General features: G+C 37.1%; 5 protein-coding genes across 10 annotated transcripts; 2 read left to right on the top strand and 3 right to left on the bottom strand.

Annotated features, from left to right (window-relative positions):
- Positions 1-537: 537 nt before the first annotated feature.
- Positions 538-5,367, bottom strand: LOC110850555 (gastrula zinc finger protein XlCGF26.1). Its single transcript, XM_022097989.2, has 5 exons — positions 5,140-5,367; positions 3,945-4,120; positions 1,725-2,027; positions 1,392-1,470; positions 538-1,135 (listed from the first exon to the last, which is right to left on the bottom strand). Exons 1-5 carry the CDS (start codon positions 5,365-5,367, stop codon positions 731-733), a joined length of 1,191 nt encoding a protein of 396 aa, XP_021953681.2. The 3' UTR covers positions 538-730.
- A 6,057-nt stretch (positions 5,368-11,424) lies between these two features.
- Positions 11,425-12,589, bottom strand: LOC118435927 (zinc finger protein 211-like). Its single transcript, XM_035852458.1, has 3 exons — positions 12,579-12,589; positions 12,421-12,499; positions 11,425-11,917 (listed from the first exon to the last, which is right to left on the bottom strand). Exons 1-3 carry the CDS (start codon positions 12,587-12,589, stop codon positions 11,498-11,500), a joined length of 510 nt encoding a protein of 169 aa, XP_035708351.1. The 3' UTR covers positions 11,425-11,497.
- A 3,012-nt stretch (positions 12,590-15,601) lies between these two features.
- LOC110850554 lies at positions 15,602-17,604 on the top strand. Of its 3 annotated transcripts, none has more exons than XM_035852029.1 (5): positions 15,602-15,828; positions 16,110-16,167; positions 16,256-16,507; positions 16,585-16,771; positions 16,923-17,604. In XM_035852029.1, the coding sequence occupies exons 3-5, from the start codon at positions 16,321-16,323 to the stop codon at positions 17,398-17,400; spliced, it is 852 nt and encodes a 283-aa protein (XP_035707922.1). In that variant the 5' UTR covers positions 15,602-15,828; positions 16,110-16,167; positions 16,256-16,320; the 3' UTR covers positions 17,401-17,604. The 3 variants fall into 3 exon arrangements, with proteins under 3 accessions (XP_035707922.1, XP_021953680.1, XP_035707921.1); XM_022097988.2 differs by having other exon boundaries at positions 16,033-16,167; XM_035852028.1 differs by having other exon boundaries at positions 15,602-15,896.
- Positions 17,605-18,447: 843 nt separating this feature from the next.
- LOC110849954 lies at positions 18,448-20,730 on the bottom strand. Of its 3 annotated transcripts, XM_035852027.1 has the most exons (7): positions 20,423-20,723; positions 20,246-20,356; positions 20,108-20,185; positions 19,484-19,997; positions 19,003-19,423; positions 18,757-18,941; positions 18,448-18,699 (listed from the first exon to the last, which is right to left on the bottom strand). In XM_035852027.1, exons 3-7 carry the CDS (start codon positions 20,110-20,112, stop codon positions 18,619-18,621), a joined length of 1,206 nt encoding a protein of 401 aa, XP_035707920.1. In that variant the 5' UTR covers positions 20,113-20,185; positions 20,246-20,356; positions 20,423-20,723; the 3' UTR covers positions 18,448-18,618. The 3 variants fall into 3 exon arrangements, with proteins under 3 accessions (XP_035707920.1, XP_021953129.1, XP_035707919.1); XM_022097437.2 differs by having other exon boundaries at positions 19,484-20,185; positions 20,423-20,730; XM_035852026.1 differs by having other exon boundaries at positions 19,484-20,185; positions 20,246-20,312; positions 20,423-20,728.
- A 2,093-nt stretch (positions 20,731-22,823) lies between these two features.
- LOC110850553 lies at positions 22,824-24,491 on the top strand. 2 transcript variants are annotated; one of them, XM_035852275.1, is made up of 3 exons: positions 22,830-23,017; positions 23,076-23,867; positions 23,933-24,491. In XM_035852275.1, exons 2-3 carry the CDS (start codon positions 23,198-23,200, stop codon positions 24,445-24,447), a joined length of 1,185 nt encoding a protein of 394 aa, XP_035708168.1. In that variant the 5' UTR covers positions 22,830-23,017; positions 23,076-23,197; the 3' UTR covers positions 24,448-24,491. The 2 variants fall into 2 exon arrangements, with proteins under 2 accessions (XP_021953679.1, XP_035708168.1); XM_022097987.2 differs by having other exon boundaries at positions 22,824-23,867.
- The last annotated feature ends 1,141 nt before the right edge of the window (positions 24,492-25,632 follow it).

Below are 25,632 nucleotides of genomic sequence, written 5' to 3'. Positions count from 1 at the left end.
AAACCGAACATTATGCATAATTTGGTTGGGCGCACATGGGATTCTTCTTGTGGCACGGGTCATCCTAAAAATAGCGTATCTTGCAACCGAAATTGGGAACGAGACAGCAATTCGGTCCATTTTTGCGATTGCAACATTTTTCTACTTTTTGGTCGTTGTGGTCTCATACATAAGGGTAGAACTTGCTGGACGAAAGGATACAACAACGGAGGAACCGCTCGATGAAAATTGTATGATGGATGCTTAATTTTTCAAAATTACTAACTTTTCAAGCCTTGGTAAACCGTTCCGGTAGCATTCGTACTTTATGATGTGTGTTCGTTGTATGTAAATATGTAGTATTAAACTTATTCCGTGATTAAGAAAGTGAAATAAAATACATTTCGGAAATTCTACAGGGCAAAATGCATACAAAATATTTTCGAAACTAGGTAAGCGATTACGTAAAAAGTTCATTCTGTGCCCTTCATAAATACATGTCTGGCAATATTGATTTAATATGTATATTTTTTCATTTTTTACTTTTATCATTTTTTTGAGATTTTTACATTTTTATTGCACATATACAAATTACAATTTCTAGAACAGATGTATCTCAAATTTTAAACGTCACCTTAAATAAAAAACCTGACTTTCATGCTTATCTCGAATAAGTTTAAACAACAAATATTTTCATCTTCATTAATAACTCGTTTCTACCCTATTCACTCATTATTCTTGTGTTCACCTTCTAGCACGTTGTCCCACCTGGCTTCCGACTCGGCTGTTTGAACCTGGTTTTCTGCTCGCCGATTTTATGCGTTTTTCTCAAATGCAGGACAAGGGACCTTTTCTGGGCGAAGGCTTTCCCACAGCCAGTCTGGTCACAGGCGAAGGGCCGCTCGCCCGTGTGCACTTGGCGGACGTGGCCCTCCAGCAGGGACCCGATTCCGAACCCTTTTTCGCAGTGGGGACAACGATGCCGAATCGGAGCGACGTAGCCCGGCGTGTGAATTTTTTTGATATGGCCGACCAACGCTTTTCTTGCTTTGAAGGCGTACTCGCAATGCGGGCATGAGAAGGGACGCTCCCCAGTGTGCGTCCTACGGTGATCTTCTAGCGATTTTTTCGTCACGAAATGAGCCTCGCTGCACAACTGCAAAGTACGGAAAAGTTTAGAATGCATAAAGTAGCGCTCTTAAAAATAATGTCGCCCTTTTGAAAAGTAGATGCAGTCGGAATTCTAAATTCGATAAACTATTATACTAAATCAAGAGTAACGTTGACTTGATAAAGAGTAAAGTTTACGCTGGAGGTAGTATAGTTTATTTAATTAGGAATTCTTCAGACTGCATTATCTTGTCAAAAGGGTAATAATATTTTTAAGAGTGTATTAATTTCTGACCACTTACATCACATTTATGAGGTTTCTCCCCCCGGTGGACCATCATGTGCTGCGCGAATCCAGTCGGACTTGAGAAAGTTGCCCCACTAAACAAATTTATAGCCCAAATTCAGCTTAGTTTTCGCAAATATGCAGTAAAACTTTATTGAGTGGGTAGTCACGGAACTCAAAAACACACGTGCTTGCGAAATAAGTAGGTGGGTTCTTGTGTCGCAAAAATATTTCGTAAATAAATAATCATTCTGATCCTTACTATTCGCAAGCATGACAAGCAAGTTACGAACCGATTTGTACAAAGTTAAAGTTAAAGACTAAACAGAGCAAAATATGTAAATATTACCACTCGTCGCAAACCAATGGGTCAGCGCCGTGCTGCTGGATCCGGTGCGACCTTAGCCTCGCGTGGCCTTTAAACTTTTCTCCACACGCGTCGCACGTGACCATTCTTGATTCGTCGTGCAGTTTGAGGTGCCGCTTGAGGGTTCCGATGAGGGGGAAACTCTTCCCACAAATGTGACAGACGTGGCTAGTTTTGGTGTGGACGAGGCCCACGTGCCTGGCAAGGGCGTGCCTGTTGATGAAGGACTCCTCACAGTGGTCGCATTTGTCCGGTTTCTCCCCCATGTGGATGGCTCGGATGTGTCTGAAAAGAAGTAAATGCACTATTAAGAACAGTGGTACGGTACCACTGGTACCCTATATGCACTCTAAAATTTAGAGCCTAAATTATGAATTAAGTAAACTAAATCCATCGTAAATGTGAATCTTTATCATTGATAAATTATCAAGTTAATTTTACTCTGGATTTTGTATAGTCTACTTAATTTAGAATTCAGAGTGCATTTATTTTCCAAAAGGGCAACATTATTTTTAAGAGTGTACAAAATAAAAGAAGTATTGATTGGAGGCACACACTTAAAAATAATCATTATATTATAATGTTACCTTCTGAAATCGAAAGTAAGAAAACTTTCCATATGTACTAACCGGCAAACTTTACACTTTATAAAGTCAGCATTACTCCGGACTTAGTATAGTTTACGTAAGTTAGAATTCAGACATAATTTACTTTAAAAAGGGTAGCATCACTTTTATTAAAACTTTTAAGTGTAAAAATTTTACACTTAAAACTTTTAAGTGTAAAATCATACTTTCCCACCACCCACCCGTACGGCAAGCTTAGACCTGCATACGGAAAAAATTGGAGGCCGACAGAGATCTTAAACAGGCCGTAAAAACGGCTTAAAAACGGAGATCTTGATTCTGCCCCTTTATAAGCTATAAGCCCGGGAACATTGGGAACATTCGTGGCGAAATTGTCCAAAAAGGGTGAAATTTGACATGTCGTATCGCAGTAAAAATCGATATCTAGCTTCAGCCAGGCAATGCTCTAAAAAGTGCGTCGCAGGTGAAATTGACCCATGTCGTAAGGGAACCATGTCGACGCGTCGAAATTTCGACATGGAGCTAGAGAGCTTAAACTTAAAACTACTGCACCCCTGCCCTCCAAAATACATATGCTAACACTTTCGATCATGTCGACATGATCATGTAAAAAAATTATTATCGTGTTTCTCAGAGCCGTACCGTCAAATTCTCGGGCCTGGAACGCGTTTGGTTGCCGGGCCTTTTCATAACGTCAATATACTCGTTAAAAAATAGCAAACAATTACTTAAATTTTTAACACAATCAGGTGGGAAGTCGAAAAATAAATTATGCATATTTGCTTAAGTCACATAAATAAGACTATGCATAACATGTCTTAATATGTCCTTAATATGTTGGGATTAGTTTATACTGAGCGTTAGGCGAGACTATATTCCGTGTCTCTAAGCTTAATTTTGTGGGCGAAATATGTGTCGCGGAATATATGAAGCGCCCTCATCGTGTTCCTCGCTCTTTTTTGGTATGGAATGAACGTATCATTTCCAAAAAAGCGAAGATTTTAAGCCCGACAGCAGAGTTAATTTAAATCACTTTTCGTCTGAAAGTTTGCCAAACCCATCAAAAAAAATTTGATGGAAATTCTAAAAGTGTCTTTCAAATTTCATCAAACATAAAACACTAAGGGCGTACAACAGATGTAACTAGGTTATTCTCTTTCAAAATAAATCAAATTTGTGATATTTAAAAAAATTGTTCGTGGTCATCCGAGCAGCGTCTTAGAAAACGTTTGTGGTTGGTGAACTTCCGTCTTTCTAACCTTTTAATTCGGATGGAGGACAATTGTCCTCATGAAAAATTGTGGTTATGCTGCGGGAGGAAGACAATTGTCGTTTCCGCGAGATCATTGATTTTCACGATTTCTCCCTGCGGCGTAAAATTTTCTGCCATTTTGGGGGATTTCTCCTATGCCAACGAAATGTTAAAATTGAACATTTTCTTGCCGAAAAATGCGATATTTCCCAATATAACGCGATGTTAAATTTTGGATTTCTCATTTTGTTTTAGTTTTAATAAAATCACCGAATTCCTTTTCCCGCACCATACGTATAATGCTCCCGAGTTAACGCATTTTCTTGTAATTAATAATATTCCTTAAAGGGTTAAATGTCTTACTCCGCAGATTTTGGTGAATAATTCGGCCTATTATTCGTCGGGAGAGTTGATGCTTCTTTGCGAATCGGTCTGGGTTGATGTATTTTCTTTTCAATTGTCACGGTTGACTTTTGTGACAAACGTCGGTTTTGGAATGTTTCGAGGGTGGTAGTTGGACGAGTCTGGACGTGGTAGTTCTGCAGTCACATGCCTTAGTCACATGGCTCGACTCGACACATATTCACTGTTTATTACTTTGACCAGGAAAAACGGCAAGCTATAGAGATTGATCATACTAGCACATAGTAGCTGGAAAGGTCCCCTCAATTGAAAAAATTAAGACGACTCGACAACCAATTTATTTAATCCGCACTGGAAGTTTGCGGCACGGCTCGATTAATGGCCACATTCGTACCAGCCAAACGTTCTGAAAGGGGAAAAATTACGAAACCCAACATGTTCAAGCACTCGCCAAAGATCCAGTATTGTTGAGCTTTTAAAAATTCTTTCACCATTTACATAAGGATAGTTATTTTGTCATGGCGGACAGCAGTTTTACTTTATTGGTACAATTTTTGAGTATTGTAAAGCAAATATTTCCGTGGGACGGAGATTTCTCGCTCCAATCATATCAATTGAACTATTACTCCAAAACCTTAATTTAACATAGGTATTCCCGCTTTGAGAAATTACGACTAAAAACATCTAATCTACGATATTAGCTGACCAGCCTGGAAGACTTTGTGGAGTGTTGTTATATATTTGATGGAACATAATGCTTCATTTCATCAGAAGGACTTGTATTGCTGAAATGGCAATGCAAAAAAGTCAAAATTGAGTTCGAAAACTGCAAAAATTATTCCAACGTTGAGAATGCGTTTCAGCATCATTTAATTTCCCTCATTGCCTTTACTTTAATACACTCTTAAAACTATCTTATCTAGGACTCTACCGCAACGATAATAAATTATTTACTGACTGGTGGAAAATTTGCCAAACTGGTAATATTTTCAAATCTCGCGGTTGGACTTATTATCAGTGTGGTAGTAAATTTTGTATCAGTCAAAAACAAATTTCATGCGGTGGCAGTAGAGTCAAATAGATACTCCGGTCGGTAACACATGGTTACCTAAGTTTTAAGAGTGTACCCGTAACGTAGTTCCTAGACTTGTCTTTTGGACCAGGCGTGTACCGCTACCTGTAACCACCTACCTACCGTATGGTACCCTAAATCCCCGTTTTTACCAGTGAATGACCTAGGGTCGACCCATATATAGTGGTTCCAGTCCCGGGATTTTTTGGGATTTATTTCCCGGGAATTCCCGGGAAACGGGATCCCGAAATCCCGGGATTTGAAAAATCGAAATCCCGGGATTTCGGGTTGCCCCCATTTGACGAGCGGAATTTCAACGAGCACTTCTTTAAGTTTAGCCAGCAGTTTCATTTGGATTTTCTTTACAGTATTTTTTTGCACATATTTTCCGTACATTGCTAATCAAATAATTAATTGTTTTGATGTAATGGAAGAACAGCAAAATATTAGCAAAAGTAAAACATTTGTTGAATTTTTGAAAAGAAAAGACGACGAAACATCCGTTTGGTTTTATTTTTTGAGAGAAGTAAATGGAGAATCAGCCAAATGCAAGCAGCCGGGTTGTGGTTCAAGGGAACTCAAAATTTCTGGAGGTTCGAAATAGTTAACAAAAACTACGTTTAAACGTTAGAAAGGCCCCCACGAAGGCCAGATTTTAATCCCAGTGAACACCCCAAAGACTTTATCGAAAAATAAATTTGAAAATTCAAAATTTCAAACCAGGGCGACCTGAAACACAAAATTTCCGAAGCATGTTAAAATTCTGGCGAAAACGTCACCTAAAATTTGGTTACATCTACATTGTTCTGTTGTAGCGTAGTTATTTCGAGTAATTAAGGCCCAATAAGTCATTGACTACTGTTTTTTATGTTCAGTCAAGGTTATATATAAAGTTTTGACACAAAAGCCAATTTTGCCCGAATAATTTTGCTCGCTTTTTTTCTGACTTTTTTCACTATAAGTTGAACTATTTGGAAATTTGGACTTTAGTCCAAAATTGGTTTAATGTTTTTCAAAGACAACTAAATTATGCACAAATTGCAAATAAATTGAACCCGATACGCTTACCAGTTATTTATTTATTGTCCTTTGAATTTTGAGGTTCCGCTTGCCCGAATAATATTGCTCTGTAGTGTATTTTCAATTGCAAGGAAAGCTCGAATAGGTACTTGTTAATTAACTTAAATAACGTTGTGGCAATGTTAATGTTAATGTAGTTAACAATTAATTATTTTGCTTTAATTGAGTCTCAAAGAAATTAATTACTCAGTAAGTAAACTAATTTTCTTTTAGCGTAAAATTTGAATGCTTATTGTATACAATGGTGGGTTGGAGGATTTGGAAGATTAATTTTACTAATTAGATAATGGGTGTCAATTATTCAGTTTTTGTTAATTTGAGCTGTTGGAATACAAATTAGTTTATAGCTTTATCTGCAATTGTTTAATGCAGTTCCTTCATATTTGAATAAAGAAATGTAAACAATTTCTTATTGAATAATTAATTACTAATTAAGCAATTAACTGTAGTTGTGATTAGTACTTAGTAATTAATTACTCAAATAACTATTATCAATATTATAATTGCCTAATTATTCTATATTCTAATTTTGTTATATTTTAGAGATCGTGCCAAAGAAGAAATTGAAGCAAATAGACAGTTTCTTCACAAAAAGAACCGAAACCCTTCCTACAATAGTTTCTAGGATGGTGGCCCTGGATGGAATTCCATTCTTAACATTTTGTACGTCGTTGGACCTCCGTGCAGCCATCAAGGCAAGGAATTTGCCAGAAGAGTTGCCCAAAACTTCAACAACAGTCCGAAAATTAGTCATCGACTTTGCCAACCATGTTTGTCAGGAACAAAAAATTGAAATTACAAAACTGAAAGAAACCAGCCACAAGTTTTCTGCTACGTTTGATGAGTGGACTTCAGGAGGGAATAGAAGATTCCTAAATATTATTGTGCATGGAATCGATTCAAAATTCTGGAATTTAGGACTAACACGGATACGCGGATCAATGACGGCTGAAAAATGTGTCGAAATCGTATCAAATTCACTCTCTGAGTTCAATTTGTCCCTGGAAGATGATCTGGTGAGTACAATTACTGACGGTGCCTCTGTAATGGTCAAGTTTGGAAGGATATCCGCAACCCTTCATCAACTTTGTTTCGCACATGGGGTTCAATTGGCAATCACGGACGTTCTTTATCCCTCAGCGAAAACAGATTCCCCTACACCTAATTCCGACGACGATGAAAGCTCAGACCTTGATACAGACGAGGATGAGCGTGAACTAAACGAGGGTTTTCGAATTGAAGATGAAGTTGAAAATGAAATTAGCCATGAGACTATGAAGCCACTAGTTAACAAAGTCAGAAAAGTCGTCAAAATGTTCAAGCGGTCTCCCCTGAAAAACGAAGCGTTGCAGAAATATGTGCAAGCCGACTTCAGAATAGAACTGAAATTAATTTTGGATACGAAGACAAGGTGGAATTCCTTATTAGATATGATACAACGATTTTACCTTCTGCGAAATTGCATATTGAAGGCACTCATCGATTTGAAAGAGAAAATAACGCTAGAGGAATGGGAATTTGACGTCCTACGTGACTAATTTCAGCCTTGGAGCCACTCAAAATTACTGTCGAAGCGATATGTCGACGTGATGCCACTTTACTTACCGCAGATGCAGCATTAAATTTCGCGCTGGCAAAACTTGACGTACATTCGACCCCTCTAGTGAATGAATTAGCAGAAGCCTTTCGGCGACGAATTCATGAAAGACGAACTGAATGCTCAGGTGCACAAAAAATATTTATGCGGCATAATTTTAAAACGGTCCACAAATATTTACACTAATTTATGCGCGGGTATCCTTCAATATCTTCATACTGGAGCCTTAAACATGGATGCAAATTATGACGACCTTTTTGACATCCCCTCCAAAAACCGAATTGCGTCATTTCTACGGGACTTATTAACAAAGTTAAGTCCTTCAGGTGACGAGGTCAACAACTACGAAGATATTGCAGAGACTGAAGCCATGGTAGTACCCTCAATTACAAAAACGCCGTTAAAAGACGAACTGGAACAAGTTTTGGAAGGTATTGGATCTCGTGCTCACGTCGGAAATCTTAATTGCAAGGCATCAATGCTGACAACAATCAAAAAGGAAATGGGATTATTCGAAGCTGGTGGTTCGAGAGGTCATCATCTTCAAAAATCATATGAATATTTGCAAATTATTAAGCCAACAAGTGTAGAGTCGGAGCGGGCATTTTCCTCTGCAGGATATTTTTGTACCAAAATACGATCGCGGCTTAATGATGAAACCATTAGTGGTCTGTGCTTCTTGAGGTCGTATTTTAATGAGATCAGAAAAAATAGCATTGCTTAACATATTTGTTCGGTTGGACATACGAAATATCTAAATTATTTATGTACTAAATTCAATTTGTACTCTACCAATACACCTAAGCATATTAACGAGATTGACATTTTTAGTAAATAAACAACAAATTGACTCATTTTAATCAATGAGATTTAAAATTTCTGATTTCGGGAAAAATCCCTGGATTTTTTTAGGCCTAAACCGGGAATCCCGATTCCCGGGATTTAAAAAATCGTCCGGGAATGGAATCCCTACCCATATACCAAATTGTAGGAATTATTGAGTAGATCATTTCTACATAAAAAATTTCGAACTTTCACACTCAAAATTTTTCAGGAGAAGCCAAAATATGCGCAAAAAATCAGAAAAATCAGAAAACGACGTTTTTGTGCATATTTTCACCTCCCCTGAAAAATGTTGAGTGTGAAAGTTCGAAATTTTTTATGTAGAAATGATGTGCTCATTAATACCTACAATTTGGGAATATGGGTCGACGCTAGATCGTGCATTTGAAATTTTGGGATTTAGGGTACCATACGGTAGGTAGGTGGTTACAGGTAGCGGTACACCCCTGTTTTGGACTTGCCTAAAACACAATTTCTTTCTCTAACTTGGGACCCTTAAATTTTTTCGGTCATATTTATACGAAGCACTAAATTTCAGAAATTTAACAGGTCATAATTAGAGAGCCAGATACATTTTAAAATATTGGTGCCAAGACCGGCTTTAAATGTAATATTTAACGTAAAAACTTGTAATCCTATAAAACGAAGATTGATAAATATATATAAATGAAGGTCTGTCTCACAATATTAAGTCAAAGTTCAAACGCATGCAAAACTATTCGAAATGAAATTAGAATGGGCATGTACAAAATCTGTAAGAGGAATGCAATATTATATTATACATTATATGTAAATTATTCTTAGCCTACAAGAATTTATCTATTTGGAAAATCGTCAATACACAAGAAAAGTCCATTATATCTAGTGTAAAGCCACGGACCCGGCCCGGGCCCCTGCGGGCCCCGGGCCTGGTATCTGCTGCCACATTGTACCACCGTTGGCACGCTACTGGTGTTTCTCCACTTACTTAAATGTTTCGCCTTGACGTGCATTTTAATGACCTGTAATCGTCTCCAATTTTCCACGTGGTGCGTCGGCCCCGTCATAAAACCGCACGTGGCGCAGGTGTAAATCCCATTTTCCACGGCGATTTCATAACCTTCGTACATTTTTCTTCCCTCGTCCCTCGTGTCGATGAGGGGGCCGAGGATTTCGGGGATGGCCTTTTTCCGTTTTTCTAACATGACCGCTTTCTCCTCGGGGGTTGGGCATCGTCGGGGAAGTATAATAGGTTTTGGGGGAGGAGGATTAGCACTGCTTATCTGACCACATCCGGTCTGGTCCGACGTTTGGTCCATTTGCAGATGTTTGAACTTAAATAGCTGTAAAAATAAAATATAATCTTCATTAATGTGACATTCATTACACGTTAAGAGTTCGCAAAAAAATCTTGTCTTAAACATTCAATTTGCGAACATGCAATTTATCTTCTTCAAAATTATGTCGCCATTCCAACTCGTACTGAATACGGGCAGAGTAAATAAACAATTATACACCTGATTTACCGTATTTTACTCTTCTCTCCTACTCCCAAATTGGGAGTCCCAATAATTGTAGTTAATAATACTTATTAATAATTAATTAATAAGTATTAAGTATATTCATCAATAAATTAACAAAATCTCACATGTTATCTTTCAACGAATTGATGCTCACTACCAAAAACACCTCAACCTCGTCCCCTAGAAATTACAAAAAGCAAAACGTTTATTTTTTCAATTATAAAAATATTCCGCGTTTATTAAGGAACAAATATTTTTAACAATTGAATTTGGTAGGCGAAATACCGTAACAAATTTAAACTTTGCGATATAAATAAATTATCGATGAATAATTTGTGCACCCAACTCACGTTAAAGTTACATAATTAGTTAGTTAATGTTACCACCAATAATTGATTGATGGATTAAATTTATAAAAAACTGGGAGAAAATAAATGTTGACAAAGAAGTTGAGCTGCTCAACTTGAGCAGGTGGAATCAAACTCGTGCCAAAAAGTGAGACTGGATTTTCTCCTCCTGAACAAAGTAAAATGCATGAATTGCTCGCAGCATGAATCTAAATCAGGGATGCAACGAGTACTAAATTTTGAAACCGAGTCGAGTTCGAGTACTCGACAAAATTTTGGACCGAGTACTCGAACTCGGTCGAGTTTTAGAAACTCGAACTCGGTCGGTTTTAGTTCGAGTACTCGGTGAAACTCGGTCATCGAGCGCTCGAAAAACCGAGTTATTTCTCATTGTTACCCGAAACTACGGCAACCGTGAGGTTAATTTTTACTCATTGACAACTTTCATAATGAAAAACGCCGTTAATATAAAAAGTTACACTAAAAATAACAAAATAATTATTTTTGCATCCTCGTTTTTATAAGAGATCGATATTTGGAGTAGTGTTCCACATTTCCATCTGCGTCATTTTTCATATTTTACTAGAAAATTATAATGTAAAACTCGGCCGAGTACCAAAAAAAGCTCGGCCGAGTTCGAGTCCACCGAAGATGCACCGAGTTCACCGAGTACCGAATCCAACCGAGTACTCGTTGCATCCCTAATCTAAATAACCAACTTTTACCTTCGCCACTATTCCAATAATGTTACCCTTTTGAAAAGTAAATCCACTTAAAATGATGGGCAATCCCAGGATTACTTTAATCAGATGAAGTAATCAGATTACTTTGAATGTAATCCGTAATCCAGTAAAAATTTACATTTAGAAGTAATCCGCAGACGTCGGGTATGAATGATCGATAAAACCCCGAAATATGAATGAAATATTACCGTAAATATTCCCAAAATATGGCCTTAAAAATGACTTTATTTTTTAATTTTTGATCAATAAGACAACTTGTCTTATTACCGATTTAATTACAATTCTTAGACTCTTAAAACCCTGATTTTTTTAACAATACATATATAAATTTTGAAAAATAGATATTTTAATTAATAAATTGTATCCGATTTATTCCGTATTCTTGCCTTCGCATGGTCCCCCGAATCCCTTCCGACGAGGCAATTTGAAACCGGTTTTCTGCTCGCCGATTTTATGCGAATTTCTCAAATGCAGGACGAGGGACCTTTTCTGGGCGAAGGCTTTCCCACAGTCGGTCTGGTCACAGGCGAAGGGTCGCTCGCCCGTGTGCACCTGGCGGACGTGGGCTTCCAGCTGGGCCCCAATTTCGAACCCTTTTTCGCAGTGGGAACACCGATGCCGGATTGGGGCGATGTAGCCCGGAGTGTCAATTTTTTGTATATGGTTGCTCAAATTTCGCTTTGTTTTGAAGGCGTACTCGCAATGCGGGCAGGAAAAGGGACGCTCTCCCGTGTGCGTCCTGCGGTGATTTTCTAGAGATATTTTAATCACGAAACGAGCCTCGCAAATCTGTAAAGTATGAATAAATATGTATCTGTTTACACTTTTCTTAAACTTGTTAACCAAAATTTGCCACTCTCTTAAAAATAGTGTAACCCTTTTGAAAAGTAAATTCACTCCGAATTATGTATTCAGTACACTAACATCTAGAAAACTTTACTCTTTATCGAGTGAAGGTTACTTTTCCACAGGGTAACATTATTGTTAAGGGTGAAGAAATTACAGAAATTCTATAATGCATGGGTACACTCTTAGAAATCTAGTATTAAAATAATACCGAGCAGTAAATATTCATAAATGAATAACTCAATTAAAGTGATATGTATGTACTACCTACCGTCTAGTAATAAATACATAGTTTCGTATTAAAGTTTTGCCTGTTTTTTCTGTAGTAAATTTTACATCTAATACAAAACGAGATCACTTTTTTACTACCGAAAATTCAATGCCTGCCTGACTACGCCAGATTTCTAAGAGTGTACTTATTTACGGACCGAGTTGTCCCCACTTACATCACATTGGTAACGTTTTTCTCCACGATGGACCATCATGTGCTGATCGAATCCAGTCGAACTGGAGAAAGTTGCTCCACTAAATATGTAAATACCCAAATTTAGCTTTAACCTGGCTCAAATACTATTTGACAAATAGTATTCAAACTCTGAGGTACCGTCCATACATTACGTCATCAAAACACGTCAATTCTTACACCATCAGCTTTATGTTAAGCTAAACAAGAGTAAGACCCAAGGTTTCTGTACTTGGGAGGGTTGCTTGGGAATTAATTTGGATGCTTATACAGGTTGTGTCAGTTTATTCGAATTTTGGAAAACTGAAAAAAATCCGGACTTGGAGAAATCAAAAAATTTACCCCCTACTTTTAAACGTTGTCAATAGTTACAAATTAAAAGTAGTGGGTAAATTTTTCGATTTCTCCAAGCCCGGATTTTTTTCAGTTTTCCAAAATTCGAATAAACTGACACAACCTGTATAAGCATCCAAATTAATCCCCAAGCAGCCCTCCCAAGTGCAGAAACCTTGAGTAAGACCCATCCGTTACAAAAATTATTTTCACTCAAAAGTCAGTCATCCCGATTTCTGAATAAATATTTTCATTCACATTCAATAATTTGCTTTTAAGTTCATTCCACCTCATTTCTTACTTCGCCCCGTGCATTAAGCATATAGTGAAAAATCCCTTCATTCAGGTTCATGGTTCATTCGTCCGAAATGAGGGAATTTGGGACTCATTCAGTATCACATTATATGAATGAAAGTGAACAGGTACGAGTAAACATCACATATGTAAATTTGATGCTGTAATATATGGATGTTCCCTTACCAAAGTAAGTAGTGGTTTCCCTTACCAAAGAAAACTTTGATCCTAGAATCTAGATGCTCTTGTTGCACTAAGTAGTATTTTTATCCATAAAAAGTTTTCCAGAGGATTTATCCTAAATGTAAGGGCACCAATACCACAAAAACTTATTAACAATATCAAAGTATTTTGTAATGTATTAATTAACCAAAATATTTGTAGTTGTTGGTAGCTGGAGCATTTTATCCTAACTACTTTGAACGATCTCGTCCCACTTGGAGAATTTTGAGTGATTTATTTACAAAATTATGAACATATATGTAAATTTGAGTTGTACAATGTTTTTCTTTTATACATATTGAAGACATATTTTATACAGATACGAAGCCTTGCACTTCAACTCTTCAAAAGTCATTTTCACCTTTGACCCACGAAATGATAAAGTTGGTTCAATAAATTCTGCAGTTTACAGAGCTATATATTCGATACCTGCAGGAACGTGTTACTTCTTTACCCTATCATAAGTGGCCCTACCTTTGGGATTTTGATGAACAAATTCATGGTCCGATTTTCCAGGTTTTTTAAAATGTAATTTCCTCCAATCTTTACCATCTTGTAAACAGAAGTAAGCCTCGTCTATTGTGACAGAAAATTCTAAATTTCCACCTACCAGATGATGCTTATACAGCTTTCTACTGTTGGACTTCTGTCGTGATTCTCTTTTAGTACGAGAACACGTGTTTTTTCTTGAGGGCTTCACCAAATTTCTCCTCAATTTCTTCTCACAACACTTCTTTAGGATATATTTAATTATTTTAATGCGACGCGGAGTCGGAAGATTTTCTTTATTCGTCGGGGCGTCGATTTCTCTAAATACGGTACGGCTGACGCATTTTGGGGGCTGTTACTTCTTAACAGTCGAGCAAGGCAGTCGAGCAAGTTTATTTTTTCTACTTTTTTCAACGGAATTTAAGATACTATGAACAGTACTACCTGTGACACTATATTCTGAGCACTTTTGCTTATCAGAAACGTTGTTAAACGACAATTCATGTTTGGAAACGTGTTTTACTGTATGTTCCACTTTCGGGGTAAATTTCTCGACCATTTTCGGACTATATCGTTTGAAATTTTTAAATTAAGTTTTTGCAAGTCTCAAAAGTTAATAGCCAAAAAAATTTTTTTTTAGATTTGATAGCACTAGCACTATTTCTTAAATGATTTTCTCCCTGGAAAATAAGGACGACTCATTCTGTAGAAGCTCGGGACATGTTGTACAAGTTGCTGATGCAATATGTGATTAGAGTAAGAGACAAATTATTATCTTGGATGTTAACCAGTGCCAAATTTATTAATTGCAAAACTAGGCCGGATATTTAAGAGGATTGACAGAATAAAATAAATGATCTTATAATTTTGCGTGCAATGTATGCATCACTCTGTCTCAGAATTTAAAGATAATTTTATGAGCAATCAAAATTTGATTAATAAACTAGACCCGTGCAGAGAAGGGTATTTTACGGGCCGTTCCCAATAATATTTCCAGCAGTGTTAGGAAAAACCCGGGGTTTTTAACCCCGACCGATGGGTTTTTCGTGGGTTTTTGGGGTTTTTGAGTTTTTGTGGGTTTTTGGGTTTTTGCTCTTTTTGAAGTAAAATGATACACACCAGAAACACAATTGATCAATACATCTGGAAAAATTAGAAACAACGGTGATTTAATTATCGCGATCCGATAAGAATTACCGAAGTTACTCCAAAATAAGTAAAATTTCGAAGTCATCCATAAGAAATACACGGTGTAAGTATAACTTTCTTCAACATGCTTGTATTTAAGTTTGTGAGCCAATTATTTTGCTTATATTAGTCTAAAAACTTTATGATAGTAAAATCTGTTATTTTAAACTACCAGATACTTGTAAAAATATCAATTTTTGTAAGAGCCCCAGTCATCCATAAGGAATGCATGGTAAAATATAACATCCCATAACGTGAGTACATTTACATTTCTCTGCATTTTCTTGTGCTTATATTTATTTAATAACTTAGGTAAACGGAAATTCTTCATTTCAAATATCAAAATCCTTTAAAAAGTACAAATTTTTAGCAAAAACCCAAGCAAAAACCCAAAAACCCAAGCAAAAACCCAAATATCATTGGAAAAACCCAAGTAGGTTTTTCCTTTTTTTGCGACCCAAAAACCCACAAAAACCCAAAAACCCAACCCAAGCAAAAACCCGGGGTGGCAAACACTGATTTCTAGCTATGTGTGAGATATACAGTGCGGTAGGTTACAATGAGGGTATTTGTATTAGAATTAAACCACTCTCTCTACCTTGCTATGAGAATGATGCACAGAATGGCTCACTTGTAACTAAACTCCTTTCTCCTTCATCACCATCAGCTGTTGGGCATAACTTACTCTTTTTGCCATTACCATTACAAAGATTTTATACTAGAAAATAAATAGACTTAATAAAAAAATTAATGCATGTGCAACAAGACCAGGACAAAATTAGTTGTATTAGTTGAACAGTACAAAGTGTGTGAGTTGGTGGTAACAAATAAATAGAATTCCGATTTTTACAAGAAAAAAAAACCGGTAATCATATATAACTCTGCTGGAATTGTAATAAGTGTTATTACCGCGAAGTACTTTGTCACCATTTGGTAATAAATTATTCCCGCTTTGGCAATAAAATATTGTTAGCTGGTAGCAAATTAAGTAATATTGCATTTGATTAACATCCCGGTAGTCATATATGGTTACCTGATGATAATAATATTTTTGTCGGTGTATGGGTAGTATAGGGAATAATTCCTACAGTAACTCGGAGTGGAAAGGTGATTTTTATGCTTAATTAAGAATAGTGTAAATTTTAGTGATACCACAAAAAACAGCGTGGCTAAAAAGTTTCTCCGTCAAAATCCAACCAGAAGGGTACGAGCCAATTACTTTTGGTATTCCGTAAGGAAATACAAAGAACTTATTTTAGTTTTAATTTTATTTATTTTTATTTATTGTACAGATATATAACACTTTTCAACTTAACGACATCTAGATAGATGTTGAATTTCTATTTGAAACCGAAATATGCAGACTGATGACACGGCTGTTGACGGGAAACGTGACCGTTGTGCCGGGGTGTTGGTTGGGTTAGCTGCAGGAGACAGAAATGGAGGACCAGTTCGATTGGCGATCCGGCTGCTTGAAAGCTTATTGGAGAAGAAAGGTTTCGATAAAAGCGACGTTGTTGAGAAGTACCTTAGCTACTTTCGAGGTCAACTTTAAAATTGAAATTTTAGTTCAATTACTGAAAGTTTCAATTAAGTTTGTAACTGGATTTGTTTCCCTCAGGACCACCACACGATTCTGAGAAAGCGTTCGATACTGGTCATACATTCTTCTCCGTGTTTAAATTGATTTCGGAAGGAAGAACCTCAGAAGAAGCGTCAACCACGGTTCAAGGCAAGTACGGAAGCATCGGCGTCGGGGCAGCTCACAGGAATGCCGTTATTTCGATGGCATCTGTCATAGATGATAAGTAAGGAACTTGTGACCGTAGTGAGACATTTTTTAGCAGGGCTATCCAAACAATATGGATTTTTGCTTGATTTGCTTTTAACTGGCGTTACATGTGCTACTTTGCTGTATTGAATTTGATGCTTTTTTTAAACACTTTTGTATTTTTTCAGACAATTAGACTCTGCCGTGTTGTCGGAAACGTATATAACTCACGCGAACCAAATCTCGTATGAAGTCAGCCTCTTTGTTACTTGGCTTTGTCGACAGCTAATTACCGGAACTGGATGGGAGGATTCTATCAAGATAGCAATGAATGGTTTGCACCAATGCGAAGTAACTGATGCCATCATCTCTGCCGCAACTTGTATGAAAAGTCGTCTGAGTAAGGACGGTTACGCGCCTGCAGTTCTTCAAGCGGCTCTACATTTCCTGCACCAGTCCAACTCCTTCGATGACGCGTTGAACGCTTCGATTGCATTTGCCGGCTGTGGAAATTTTTGTCCCGTACTTGTCGGCACGATCGGTGGGGCTAGGTACGGGGCAAGGGTTATTCTTGGTGAAAAGAGTTCTTTGTTGCTGCATTGTACGGGAGGACTTTTGACCCGAATTATTTCCGGTGCAACGAATATGGGAGATACGTGGAAATGAAATTCCAACTGGACAGCATTGACGTAAACGACATGGGAGATATTTTAATTCTTAAGGGTTAAATCTAAATCAGAACAATAAGTAGTGTCAAAATTCCAATAAAGTTAACATGGGTAATTGTCTTATTAAAGTTGAATTGAACATAATAAATTTTGTACGTCTTCATGTCGCAAGACATATTCTAGTATGTACATATAACCCCAAGTCAGTTTCAAGGGTTAATTTCTGTTTACATATTCAATGTATGTTAATTGTCGATATGCGGTTGTAACGATTGACGGGATAATCGTCATTGGTATTCAGTTTAATTAAAGGTTCAATTCTTTTGAACATTGTGTACATCCCGTGACGTGAACCATCAATCATTGTCTGACTGCGTAGGACATTATGAAGTAGTTATAATTACATTCCAAGAGATCATATACATCAGGTAGGTCACTCACAGTGTTTCGAGTGGAAAAAACTGTACTGTCCGGCGGACAAAAACGGTCAAAATGGCGCTTTTGACCACTAAATCACTGATTTTAACCACTCTTGCCGGGACCAGACTGGTTAAAATGTTTTTTTTCCACGCGGACAAAAGTGGTTTACCCCCAAAACCGTTACTGCTGTCCAAAAAGAAACCCTGTTTCTAACTGCAGCAGGCTTCGTCACTCGTTGATGAAGTTCGGCATGAAATTTACGACGAAAGATTGCGAGGACGCCTTGCCCACCTTGACTTCTGACCCTATCTTTAGGACTTCATCCGCGTCCCGACCTACCTTTGCTACCAGGAGAATGGTACCTACTTTACAGTCCAGAGCTGGATGTTAAGATCAACGAGTTGTTGGGTGGCGAATTGAAACAAATAATTGATAATGATATCTCCGCTCGCAATCCTCAGTCAAGGAAATCCATACATAATGTCTCAAATCACTCTGCCCGACTTTGTGCCACTTTATACCACTTTTGGACTTTATGCCAATTTATGCCGGTGCCCGGCATAAATACCCGAAGAACGTAACCCTGATTTCAACTTGTGAAAATAAAATTACTCTGATTAAGTAGTTGCGGTAGGCAAGATTTGTTAACTTATTTATTTCGAATAAAATTGATGAGCAATCCTAAATTCCCATGGGACATAAATAGGATCAAAATAAACATGTAGTATTAAATTTTATTAATGTAATTATTACTTTCTAAATACTTGTCCCTCGCAGCTTCTATATGGTAGAGTATTTATGAAGTACTCTTAAACTTAATAGGGAGTTTTTCGATAGCTATGAATTCTTCCATTTCTCTCCTCACAACGTCTGACGTCTAAATTAAAAATAGTTTTAACATTGAACAAAAGTATTTTTAGAATTAAATACTTACCCCGAAATCAAACAGTTCTACAGCTTGGAATGATTTGCAAAAAAGAAACGCTGACTTTGCCATTTCTCCGAATTCGGTAAACAAAAAAGTGCCGGCGAAACTTCGACGCGCAGTTCGGGACGAATCTATGCCGCTCTTTTCAAATGTGACTACCGGAGCGGAAAACAAGGACAGGGTTTTCCTTCCTAAAAATATTGTCGTATAAGTATGTCATCTTATATAAAGTACAGGATATAAGAATACAACCTCTCCACGTGGACATGGCTTCCAAGAAGACCACCATTTCCTGAATTGAGGAGATCATCGTGATAAAAGTGACTTTAGCCCGCTGAATATCCCAATTACGATATTGTTCGAGCATCTCTCTATTAGTTGCCGCACCCGAGCTGAATCGTACCTCAATATTCTTGACGTTCGGAAAGAGGATCACCGCTTGTCGTACGTCAGCTTGAGTACTTGCTTCGTAACTGAGGGACTCGATTCCGTTATGAAATTCGTAAAGATTTTGCAAGAAATTGTCGACAGCAAAGGTACTTCCCGTGGACGGTTTTAGTGAAAGGTGTTTCAGTCTTGGTAGCAACTTGGTGCTCAAGACGTTCTCCAGTTGATAGAGTTCCGCCGCAAAAACGGTTAAGGTTGTTAGGTTTGGCATCCTTGGTGGGTTAAACTGTTAATTAAAATTAGGTTGGATTGGTTTGTTAAAAAATTACAGCAATTCGAACCTTACCTGAGTCCTGGTTAATCTCTGATTCATGGAGAAAAGTTTATTCCGTAGTTCCAACTCTACTAAAGAGCCTCCAACTTGTTCCAGCATTCTATTTATTACCGACATGTCGACTGGGACACCGGAATAACTGAGAAATTTTAGATTCGAGCACTTTACCAAGCTTGGGGGAGTGTTTTTCTCGAATTGAAGCACTTCTAAATTAGTACAATTTTCCAAAAAAGTTGGTAGGAGTGTGGAAGGATATTGCGTGATAATGGATTTAATTAAGAGTGCGGTCCGTCGATTTTGGTGGCTGGTCAAATCTAAACGATATGCGTTACATCCTGAAATCTTAAGTGAAATGTAGTCTAGAATTGGAAACGCGCAATTGTTGATGTATTCTATAATAGCGGCAAGGTATTCTGCACTCGTTTGAATCCTAACTTCTTCCACTACTTGTTGCACGTTGGGCGGAAGTTGAATTAAATTCATTCCCGTGGAACACTCTTCATGACAGGATCGATTCGATTCCATCCTTATTCCAATATATTTCGTCAGTTTGGCATTAATTAAAAGTGGGTCGGTGAAAGTGCAAATTTTCCCGATTGATAGGATCACCCTATCCTTCAATTCTTTGAAACCAACCTCATTCCAAAGTCGGCACACTGCTCGACTAATTTTTAACTCTTGTATCGGCAATTGTGCAAAAATAGCTTTCAGAATCTGTAAAATAATTAGGATTAAAATTTCCACCTTTTTAAGCGTAAAACGGCTTTCTCTTACGAGTATATTCGTCATCGCTAACTCCATTGCGGATAGATCCTTGTCCAACTTGGGTTTACGTTTTTTACTAAACATTTCAATAATTGGAGTTGAAAATTTTCAAAAATTGTGCTAAAAAAAATCAAAATTTCACTATGGTATTTTCCACTTTTCATAATAGAGTTTTAAATTGTTTACCAATTTTTAACTTCGATTGTCAATGGAAAGCTTCAAGTACATCACATGACGTATTTTGTCTATAGGGGACTTGATTTAAAATACGGCATATCTTGTATCTAAGGAACAAAATGGCTCCCCAACTCAATATTGGGATGGAAATAGGGTCACCTAGCTTATGCAGTTTCGATTTAAACTTTGAAGAAATGAAAGTATTGCTGGAAAAACAAAAAGATTTTCAGCTGGCTGAGGCACAAAGTCTGTCTAAAGTAATGCAGGATTGGTAAATGTGTGGAGAGTGCAGTATTTGCAGCACTGCGGGGATGGGAGACGAACGGAGCCATGTAAAACAATTTACATATGCAGATAACAGGTCGTGTAATAAAATCTTGCGTCATTTTTACAATAGTAAAGTCCATGCTATTTATGTAGTAATGCCTGACGAGAAGATGATGATGTTTATTTCGTATATCATTACTTGCATTACTGCAGAGTCCACTCAAAACCAGCAAGGTTTATACATACATTTGCTGAATGGAGACATGGATATTTCCATAGGCTCATTTTCCACGTCCGTTTTGCACATGTATGTTGATATGCAGTATTTATTGACATGGGCGAGTGAATGTGTACAATCGAATTTAGAAATTACTGAATTTTTGGAAAATAAAGCTCTTTGGTGAATCTGTCGAATTTTGATAGTTAAAAAAATCCGCTAAAAATGATCAATTGTAGGTTAAGCAAATTGTTTAAAACGTATGAAATAAGATTTGCGTGATTTAAACTCTAACAAATCTTATTCATTTCTTATTGATTCATCATGAGTCTGTGTCGTTAGCAAGTTTAGCAAACAATAAATATTCGCAAGTTAGCAAAAACTTTTCCCGAAAACTGGCTTGAAAAATGAAATTTTGCGAAGTTGCTCATATCCTCGGGTAGTATTTAGTTGGCAAAATGGTTACCGTTCAATGTCTCTCAAGCTGAGACCTTTATTCACTCTTGATACATGTACCGTACAGATTTATGTCGCCGCTAAACTACTACTGCTCAGCTTACAGCCTTGCCGAGTTTTCCCTAGAGTAGGATGGAATCTATAAAAGATTCCAGCCTACTCCGTCCTGCAGACTGCTTACGGAGCAATACCCACCCCAACGACATATTTTTCAAAAACAAGTTGCGATGCGAACATGCCAAGCCGTGATTGTTTCAACTTGTTATTACTGGATTTCAAACATGTACACATTATTGCATAAAATTAAATTACGATTTTCTTTAAATTAATTCTGAAGACTAATTGGATGCCTATCAACACAAAATGGTACTCAACTTCTGCCCGCCTCAAGAATTGTCTATCTTAGAAAATTTCTAAACTTTTGTGAACCTAGTAAGGGGACGTTCGTAAACTTCATAACGCGAACTTGGCCCACCCGTCAGAACTATTAACATGTGAGGGGAGGCTAAGTTCGCGTTATGAAGTTTACGAACGTCCCCTAACCAAGGCAACAATTTGAAGGCAAATTTTAAGATAGTGCGCCACTGTAGATTTTTCTTAAATTAATAAAATTTACAGAAAGGGTACCTCTTTTGTACCTGCTATGATATGAGATCAGCAAAATGAGACGATGAACCGGTCGAGAAAAAAGGTAAACTACAGGAAATTTGAGATCGGAATAAATTTCAAAATATGTTATTTCGGTATAATTCAAGTGGATATTTCGAATATTCTATCCAAATTAAAACTCCAGAAACTTATCCAAATTAACCTTGTTGGTCATCAATCAAGAGACAAAGCTCCTATAGAATCCACCATAAAACATTTGAAAATTATAAAGGGTCTTATAGAAAAGAAGTAAGGAAGTAGCGGAAACGAGTGGCAAAGCTCTCATGGCGAGTGTGCGACAAAAGCTTCGACAAATCGGAAGGGAAGGGGTGTACAGCCCACTAAATGGAAAAACCAGTTAGGTAAGTGTATAATTAATGTTCCCCAAAAGTTTCACAACATTTAATTTAGACATTATTATTTTACAGATATTTTAGCACGATGTCCATGCTTAACGGGCAGCCCATAATAATATTTTTCAAATCTTTGTCTGTCTGACGTAATTCAATGTTTAACACTTCAGGGGTGGTAGAGTAAATAGTAGTAAGTAGTAGAGTAGCCGATTATAATGTAGAGTGGAATGTATGGTACATTGGGTATGTTATATGTCATGAGCTAACCTGGTGCTATGGGCACCACTTTTTCGGCAAGTAGTTTATACTGTTGTTTGTCTACGGTTATGGTAGCAGGTTAATCATTCATTACCTTATAAGGTAATGATTTATCCATGATAATGCCTTATCATTGATAATGTATGCCTCCTTCATAAATCATCGCTACGTAATGTCAGCTGTGATTAACATTCCGTTGATATCAGTTGTGCGTCATATCCGTGGATGTGACGCACAGCAAAAATCTCCATAAATTTGTGCGAATGGAGTTGTTGGTCACCAATTACAATCATGGTCTCGCTTAACAGAGGTAACCGAGTATTAAAACTTGACGGCTGTTTAGGGTATAGTGATAATCGACTCACCTTCCGTGCCCTTGTAGAAGAGGAGGAAGAACATTACGAAGTAAATTTCTACTTTCGAGATTCACCAACTTTAAACAATAAAAACTGCTACTTTGCAGCATGGAAATTTGCGAAGAAGAATCCACATCCATATTTGGTCCCAACGATAAAAATTTGCGAGAAAAAATTGGAATTGGACAAGCTCGAGGCTCTGATTGCCCTTGATCCTGCTCTGCAGGGAATGCGTAATGCCATATTAGGCTGGAACTTAAAGCATGTACTCTCCATACAAATTCCTCTGTATGGATCTAGCGTGCAATGTTGGCTTCAAGAAAAACGTCGCGAGGAGGAGCATAATTTGGACGATGAAGTAACTAAGGCCTTGCAAGTGAAAATTGTGAAAGGAGTTATCGTCGGATTAATCTTTCTCCACAATAATGGAATTGTCCATGGCTCACTTCGCCCAGAAAACGTTATATTTTCTCGATACGAATACAGGCCACCGGTGAAGCTTGGGAGCTACGAATTTAGAGACAAGAATAATCCCGTAGATGGCATGAAGATCGATAAGACAATGTTGGGATACCTTTTATGGGAAGTTACCGGGCTAATTACCTTCAATGAGGAGCTGTACGGGCGAGTGGCAATAGATGGGGACCACGACTTGGTGCGAGAACATGTATGGCTCCCAAATATGAAGCAAACTATTATTTCCTTGTTGGAGAGACCTGAATTAGTCGATTTAGTTGAGATTGAGAAGGACGTGCCATCTCGGTTAACAATGGTTGCAAGTAATGAGGAAGAGTTGTTAAATTTGGGAGATATTTTAGAGCAAGGAGATACAATAAATACAAAGGCTATTACAAATGAGCTGATTAAAGAAAATGGAGAAAGGAGGAATGATGTAACAAGTAAATATAATATATCAAATTTTTTCTAACTTGACAATAAGTTTGTTTGTTTTGTTTGCATGTAGAAATCGTATTAACTTCGGCCAACTTACACATGTCGACTACAACGAATCAGAAATCCGTGTTTCAAAAGATGGAGTCTAGAATTTTTCCAGGATTGAAGGAACCGAACCCCCAAAAGTTGTTGAAAGCGCTTGGTATTATAATGGAGGCGGACTGTTTCAAAGACAGAGTATGGGTTCTCTTCTCTTATGGGACCTTCATAACTTTAGATAAGACAGATGTGGAGGGCTGTACAGAAGATGAGATTATGGGCAGAGCGAGAAATGTGATGCAAAAGCATGGACCAGTGTTCATAGCTACGCCTTCAGCAGACTATGGAGTCATCCGACTTCCTAAAACATTTCATGATCAGGTCGTTTGGTTGGCTTATTATATTTTTGGCAGAGAAATTTGCACCATTATTTTTGCGGGGAGCCTTGACGAAGAGAATGAAATGGCTATTGGACTTATGGGGCGACAATGCCGACAAGAAGATGCGGAGAAATTGGGAATTATTGGTAATTCTTGGTCGGCTTAGAATAAATAAATAAATACTTACTGAAGCAGTAAAATATCCAGATATCCAGTGCCTTTTTGCTCTGAAAATTATGCCGAATTGCCGGCTTGCATGCCAAATTGGGATTTTGAATGTAAAATTGAAGATTGTTAGTTTTAATTCCGAACTAATTAATTCATTCATACGTTTCGACTTCATATTTAATGATCATTAGGCAATTCCTTAGCATAAGTTTCATATTGGACATGCAATATTTCCACCTTAAATCCTGATCTAGTAATTATTTATGATATATCTCGTTGTAATGAATACGATTAAGAGATAAAGAGACAGGTTTGTCCGGTTCATTATTACTCATGCTTTAGTTAAAATAATTACCTGGTAATATTAATGCTAAATAATTACATACTTGCATGATTACATTTATCACGGATAAATTAATTCAAAATTATCGTGATGGAAGAAAAAATAAGAATTTTAAGAAATGTTTGCCAAATTTATTTATTTCACATTTAAAGCGATCGGTAACACAAAATTCCTCTCTCCAAACAAGACGCTCTCTCTTCTCTCTCCCTCTCGTCGTTCTCTCTCTCCAAAAATAATATTTTTCTTTCTTACACATTTACATCCGATTTTATTACAGTTACCTAAACAACTAAAATATCTCAAAATCTATAGAAAGCTCAACCATTCCATCACCATAAAAGGTGATGGTTATTTTTACATAGATTACAAGGTTAGTCATCTTAAAACACACATTTTTATGATACATAGACACATAAGTATTCTCATTTCTATATTGGCATATATTTGTAAATCTCATACTTTCTCTCAATTTGCCTTCTTTTGCAAACATGTAAATTTTCCCAGAAAATAAATCTCTTCAAGATTCTGGAACGTGACACATTACTCAATTTCTCAAATAACCCCAATTGAGCAAAACGGCATGATTTTTTTTGCTCGGCAAAACGGCAGTTTACGGAACGGCATTTGCCGGGTTGCCGTTTTACCGCGAACCCGGAAAACATCAGCTAGGGACGTTTTTTTACGGCGCTGGTCGTTTACATTTTTTCAATAATTATTTAATTTTACAATATCTCTGCGAACAAAATTCTATACTACAACTAAATAAAATCTGAATAAAAAATAAATATCAGGAAAAATTAACTAATAAATCAAATCAAATCATTTGCAACATTAGATAAA

The sequence above is a fragment of the Folsomia candida genome, unplaced genomic scaffold (genome assembly GCF_002217175.1).
Source record: "Folsomia candida strain VU population unplaced genomic scaffold, ASM221717v1 Fcan01_Sc005, whole genome shotgun sequence".
Taxonomy (NCBI): Eukaryota; Metazoa; Arthropoda; class Collembola; order Entomobryomorpha; family Isotomidae; genus Folsomia; species Folsomia candida.
This window is presented reverse-complemented; position numbering and strand designations above follow the sequence as displayed.